This window comes from Quercus lobata, chromosome 6 (assembly GCF_001633185.2).
Source record: "Quercus lobata isolate SW786 chromosome 6, ValleyOak3.0 Primary Assembly, whole genome shotgun sequence".
Lineage (NCBI taxonomy): Eukaryota > Viridiplantae > Streptophyta > Magnoliopsida > Fagales > Fagaceae > Quercus > Quercus lobata.
In genome coordinates this window covers 44,096,617-44,103,644 of record NC_044909.1, presented here as the reverse complement: position 1 = coordinate 44,103,644, position 7,028 = coordinate 44,096,617, and the positions used below count along the sequence as shown (strand labels likewise).

At 40.4% G+C, this 7,028-nt stretch overlaps 2 protein-coding genes across 2 annotated transcripts; both read left to right on the top strand.

Annotated features, from left to right (window-relative positions):
• The first annotated feature begins 278 nt into the window (after positions 1-278).
• On the top strand, positions 279-818 carry LOC115950341. The gene has a single exon (XM_031067550.1). The coding sequence runs from the start codon at positions 279-281 to the stop codon at positions 816-818; it is 540 nt and encodes a 179-aa protein (XP_030923410.1).
• Positions 819-1,249: 431 nt separating this feature from the next.
• Positions 1,250-1,725, top strand: LOC115950339. The gene is made up of 2 exons (XM_031067549.1): positions 1,250-1,346; positions 1,469-1,725. Exons 1-2 carry the CDS (start codon positions 1,250-1,252, stop codon positions 1,723-1,725), a joined length of 354 nt encoding a protein of 117 aa, XP_030923409.1.
• The last annotated feature ends 5,303 nt before the right edge of the window (positions 1,726-7,028 follow it).

The following is a 7,028-nucleotide window of genomic DNA, read 5'->3' as shown; positions in this document are numbered from 1 at the left end:
CTGGGAGGTTAATGTGCATACCATACACACTGGAGGAAGTCAGTCTTGAGGTGGAAGTCACCTCTCTCATAAAGAGAATACTTTTGCGCAGAAGGTTACGCCATGAGCGACGTAGAGGAACCCTTTCGAGTTCTAATCCCTCTTCTGATGATGATAGTGATAATAGCTACCATCCCAGATCCAGGACTCCTCCTAGTGAGTCATTTTCATGCGATCAGGATCGTCATTATAGGTGAAGAAAGGAGAGCCCGTATTGCCAGGGTCTGGGCAATGACACTATGGGCAGGGCTTTGAATCAAATTTCCAAGTCACCTTTTACTCTTAGGATTGAAGGAGGAAAACTTCCTCGGCAGTTTACTCAACCAACATTCACCATGTACAATGGTCGAACGGACCTTGTAGAATATGTGAGCTACTTCAACCAAAAGATGGCCGTTCACTCCAGGAACGAGGCCTTGATGTGCAAGGTGTTCTCATCTAATCCGGGGCCTGTGGCAATGAGATGGTTCGACGGTTTGAGGGAAGGTTCTATTATCTCCTTTAAAGAGCTTACTAGGGCATTTGAGGACTTTGATGATGTGGCCATAAGGACTTTCAAGGTCGACCTACCTGCAGAGCATGACTTGAAAAAGTCATTGACCAAGAAGCCTGTAAGAAGTATGCATCGACTTATGGACCGTATAGATGAGTATAAATGGGTCGAGGAAGACCAACAGCAAGGGAAAGGGAGAGTTAAGGTTATCCCTCAGGATAGGAGAGATTTCAAGTCGGACAGATACAACAATAATTGGCCCAAAGAGACTTTGCGGGGCAATTAGGGTCTATTGCTACCTATGTGGTTGGCATAGTATTCAGGGAACCAGTGCATCACGTCTTGGAAAAGATTAAGAATGAGCCATACTTTAGATGGCCAAACAAAATGAGAGGAGACCCAATGAAGCGCAATGAAAGCTTTCATTGTCAATACCACCAGGAGTGAGGACACACCACGGAAGATTGCAGAACTTTGTGGAATCATCTGGAATAGCTGGTCAGAGATGGAAAGTTGAAGCAATTTCTACACTAGTCCAGCAGGTAAAACAGTCAGGCAGGATCCAGATCTCAAAGATATGCTTCTTCAATGCCACTTTTGGGCACAATTAATGTCATCTTTGCTGCTCCGGGGAGAACTAGTTCTCATCCCTCTAGCGTGATATGTGTAGCTTGGCTACCTGCCGAGGATTTTAACCCTGAGCCAAAGAAGGCTAGGATGGAGATCCAACCAGTATTGAGTTTCTCAGATGAGGACAATGTTAGGACCATACAACCACATGATGATGCCCTGGTGGTCACCATCAAGATAGGGGGTATGATGTGAAAAGGGTGTTGGTAGATCAGGGCAGCGGGACAGAGATTATGTATCCTGATTTGTATAAAGAACTAAACCTAAAACTTGAGGATTTGACAGCGTATGATTCATCTTTGTTAGGCTTTGACGAAAAAGTTGTTGTTCCAAAGGGCCAGATTAGACTACCCGTGCAGGTAGGTTCAGAGGTGGACTTCATTGTGGTATATGCTTATTCTCCTTACATTGCCATTGTAGCAAGACCTTGGTTTCATGCCTTGGGGATTGTCTCTTCCACCCTCCACTTAAAGGTGAAATATCCATTTGGGGATCAAATCGAGGAGTTGGTTGGGAGCCAGTTTGTGGCCAGGCAGTGCTTGGTGGTTGCAATTATGCATTAGCCAGAAGCTGGGTCCTCGGCCTTTGCTGATAGGGGTTTATAGCAATCAAGGACTCCGGTGTTACCCATGGATGAGGCATCAAAAGGGGCGAAGTGTGAGAAGTTAGAGAGGATTGTTGTAGATGATGATTCGGAGAAGTTCTTTCAGGTCGGAGCTCAGCTGTCTCCTTGAGAGAAGGAAGAGTTGATAGTATTTCTTAAGAGGAATATTGATGTATTCGCATAGAGTGCTTATGAAGCTCCTAGGTGGATCCAAACTTCATTTGCTATCATTTGAATATCAATCCATCTGTTATTCCCAAAAAGCAACCACTTCGGCGCTCATCTAAGGACCATTCTAATGCTATCAAGGATGAGGTGACCAAACTTAAGCAGACCAAGGCTATTAAAGAGGTGTTTTACCTTGAGTGGCTAGCCAATATTGTAGTGGTGAAAAAGAATATTGAAAAGTGATGGGTATGTGTGGACTTCATAGATTCAAACAAGGCCTGTCCAAAAGATCATTTTCCCATGCCTCGGATAGACCAGCTAGTGGATGTAACAGTAGGCTATCCTCGGATGAGCTTTTTGGATACCTTCAAAGGATACCACTAAATACCACTGGCTTTAGATGATCAAGAAAAGACAGCCTTTGTCATTCCTACTGGAAATTACCACTACAAGGTGATGCCTTTTAGATTAAAAAATGCAAAGTCCACCTATTAAAGGATGATGACTAGGACGTTCGAGCCACAATTAGGCAAAAATATTGAAGTTTATATCGATGATATGGTGGTGAAGAGTAAGGTGGTGTTCGAGCACATGGGAGACCTTGGAAATATTTTTGAAATATTGAGGAAACACAAATTGCACCTCAATGCTTTCAAGTGCTCTTTTGGCATGGGTTCAAATAAATTTCTGGGCTATATGGTCACTCATCATGGAATTAAGGTCAACCTTGATTAGGTTAAGGCAATTAATAGTTTATAGCCACCTTGGAATCCTAAGGAAGTCCAGAAATTAACAAGAATGACTACCGCCTTGAATCGGTTTATCTCTTGGTCAGCAGACAGGTGCAGACCTTTCTTCTAGTTGTTGAATAAATGGAAGGGATTTGAGTGGACCAAGGAGTGCGCATTGGCCTTCCAGCAGCTTAAGGAATACATTTCTTGGCTACCTGTTATGTCCAGGCCTGAGATGGATGAGGTCTTGTTTACTTACATTGCTGTGGCGTCTTATCCCGTGAGCTTGGTGCTAATACGGGTTGACAATGGTGTGCAGATGCTAGTTTACTATGTAAGTAAGTCATTTCATGAAGCTGAGGTTCGTTATTTACCATTGGAGAAGGCAATTTTAGCAGTAGTACATGCTACTCTAAACTCACTCACTGCTTCCAATCCCACACAGTTGTTGTTTTAACCTGACTTCCGCTTCGATCACTACTTCAGAGTGCTGATTACATTGGAAGGGTTGCCCAATGGGGTACGATCTTAGGGAATTTTAACATTAAGTATATGCTTCGCACCTCTATCAAGGGCCAGGTCCTCACAGATTTGGTGACCGAGTTTGCTGAATCTCCATTAGAAGAAGAGATAGAGAAGCAGGACATAGATGGAAAATCAGTTGGCGTGGTCTCCTTGCAAGATCCTTTATCATAGAGGGTATACATTGATGGTGCAGCGAATTAAAGAGGATCTGGACTGGGGCTAATTTTAATATTTCCTAAGAAGATCACTATTGAAAAATCTTTAAGATTGGATTTTTCGGCCACAAACAATAAGGCTGAATATGAGCCTCTATTAGTAGGGATGACCATGGTTCAGGAAATGAGAGGAAAAGCAGTGGAGATATTTTTTGATTCAAGGTTGGTTGTAGGCTAGGTGAAGAAAGAGTTGGAGGCCAGGGATGTGAGGATGCAAGAATACTTAAATCATGTTAGGCACTTACAATCAAGGTTTGAATCTTTCAACTTACTGTACATCCCTAGAAGCGGAAACACCCATACTGATTCTTTGACCACTCTTGCAACCTCCTCTGCGTAGAGCCTGCCTCAGGTTATCCTTATTGAAGACTTGTGCAAACCTACTGAAATGAAGAAAGAGATGGTCCAAATTCATCAAATTAGAGTGGGACCTAGCTGGATGGACTCTATCATGCTCCTTAAAGGAGGATATCTTGCTCGAAGGAAAGTCCGAGGTTGACAAAGTGTGAAAAAAGGCTCTTCGGTTTTGGCTGTTCGAGGACTAGAAGTTGTATAAGCGCTCTTCTTCTGGGCTGGATTTGCTATGCATACATCCTGAGGCATCAAAGCTACTCCTAGAGGAGTTACATGAAGGGATCTGTGGGAGCCACATAGGAGGCAGATCTTTGTCTCATAGAGCCCTTACTCAAGGATATTGGTGGTCGAACATGCAGAGGAAGCACAAGAGTATGTGAAAAAGTGTGACCAAGCCAAAGATTCACCCTAAACATTCATCAACCAGGGGGTGTCCTTAATTCTTTGTCCAGCCCTTGGTCTTTTGCTCAGTGGGGCTTGGATATTGTAGGACCATTCCTTAAGGTAGCAGAGAATAAGAGATGGCTGCTGGTCGCCACGGATTATTTTATCAAGTGGGTTGAAGCTGAACCATTGGCAAATATCAAGGACATGGATGCCAAGAGATTTGTTTAGAAAAATATTGTCACCTGGTTTGGGATGCCTCATACCTTCATCTCGGACAATAGCTTTTAGTTTGACAGCAAGGCCTTCAGGAGGTACTGTTGTGATCTTGGCACTACAAATAGGTATTCCACCCCAGTTTATCCATAGGGGAATGGACAGGTTGAGGTTGTCAATAAGGTGATAGTAAAATGACTCAAGAAGAGGCTGGATGATGCAAAGGGAAAATGAGTGGAAGAGCTATCACACGTCTTTTGGACATATCGGACTACACCTTGTAGGTCAACAGGGGAGACCCGCTTTTCAATGACTTATGGAGTCGAAGCTGTGATTCCTTTGGAAACCGGATTCCCAATATTGAGGATGAGTTTTTTCACTCCGAGCAACAACGATAGGTTGTTAGAGAAGAGTTTAGACTTGATTGAAGAACGACGAGAAAATGTCCTGGTTCAATTGACATATTATCAACATAAGCTCAAGTAAGGATACGACGCCAACATGAGGTTAAGGCCATTAGCGCCTGGAGACTTAGTATTGAGAAAAGCTTTGGGTACTGCAAAGAACCCAACATAGGGAAAGTTAGAGCCCAACTGGGAAGGGCCATATCGCATCACCTCAGTGGCTGGAATAGGTGCATATTATCTTAAAGATCTAGATGAAAATGTTGTACCATACCCCTGAAATGTAAATAATCTGCGAAGTTATTATTATTAATGAAAGTCTTTTTTGCCATATTTTCGTTTATTACATTATGCATTATACTTCTCATTTGCTTAAGTGTTAAATAGAATTTTAATCATACCTGGTTCCTCAGACCACATACTTTGAGTAAATTAATACTTCACATCAGTTTTTTAAGTATTAATGTTGACACCCTATTTTACAACCCATATTTAACCTCACATGGAGGGTAAAAGGGTAATTTCATATTGGAAATATGCATCTTGATTCTGGTCATTAGATCCTTAATCTCATTTCACCAAAGTGATCTTGATGTTGTAACGATTAAATTGACTGGTCATGAGCCCTAATCGGACCATTAGATTGAAAGTTATCATCAAATTAAGTTTTAATGGCTGAGATGCACTATCACAAATTGAATTCGACTATATGTAATTATGAACAATTAATTTCAATTGGTTATAAGTATAATCAATTTGAGATCGATGATGTGTCATAATTTGATTGGTTAGGACTACATTTTATGATAGGGTTGCACACACCTAATTAACTAGATAGTTAAATATTAATTATTCAATGAGTAATTTGTGCAATTATCTTTTAATTCGAGTAAATTTGGAACCAATTAAGTCTGAAATGGGAGTGATTGGAGACATTTAATGTTAATTGGGAGCTAATTTGGGACCTATTGGTGTTAATTGTGTTGAAACCATTTTCTAACAAATGATCTCTGCTCACCATTTCATCGATATCTCTCAGAATATTTTGAATCTGTGAATGAAGTTAATTTTTCCAGAAACTAGACATCCGAGACTTCAATTTGAGCACAAGAATGAGACAATTCCAATCAGAATTGAGGCAGATATGATTTTTCAAAGTTGGCTTTATAAGCTGTTACAGCAGCTACGGGAAAACTGAATTTTGGCTGGCTCTTCACTCCCATCAATCTTTCCATTTAATGCACCAGATTTCCCCCAAGGCTAAAATGAGGTCTAAGTTCATGATTCTTTGTCAACCCTCATTAAATGACCTTCCATTCATATTTCCTCCACCACTACTATATAAATCCCCCATCTCCTTCATTCCAAGACACACAAAATTTCTCTCTCTTCTTTTCTCTTAAGTTCTACTGAAGTTGAGTATCCTTGTCATATCTTGGTCTTCCTGAGACTTAAGGTATTGAGTGAGACTCACTCTCCCACTCCTAACTCTTCTTTTCCTCCACCCTTAGAACCTCCATCAAGAGTCCCCTCCTCCACCATATGGATCTTGCATGAAGGTATAATCTCCTTCCCTAACTGTTTGTTTATGTTGCCATAATGAGAATTTAAGATTAAAGCATGATAATTCCCTTGAATATGTTTGAATGTTCTTAAATTTTCTTATGTGTTCTTCACATGTTCTTGATTGTCCATCACATGTTCATGCATAACACTAGTTTTAATCTTAAGTCCGCATCAAAAATATGAAAAACATATTTGTTTCATAATTCTTTCAAATCATTGAATCTAGGATATCACCATCCACACACATTTACTAGAGTTTATTTTTCAATCCAAATTCCATGCTTAATAAATTGAATTAGAGTTTATCACATGCACACACATTAAATTCAACATGCAAATTGATTGATATATTGGATGATATGATATGAATGTTGGCCACCATAGTCTAGAAGACCGGTTTCACCGGGTAAGGTGGGTGCCTAACACCTTCCCACCTTGTAACATAACCTCCGAGCTTAGATCAAGGGTTAGTAGATCAAATGTTTATCCATGTAATTTTCAATTTCTAGATTGTAACTAGGAAACAAAGCAATGTACTTTATCTTAGATTGTATCTAGGACTAAAGCCGTGTAATTTTCCTAGGATCAATGTAAATTCAATTTCAAATTAATAAAATGAAAAATTTTTCAATTTTGGTTTTCTTATTTTTCCAATAATTAAATAAGTGACGACTCCATTGTAAAACCCTTAATCTAGAG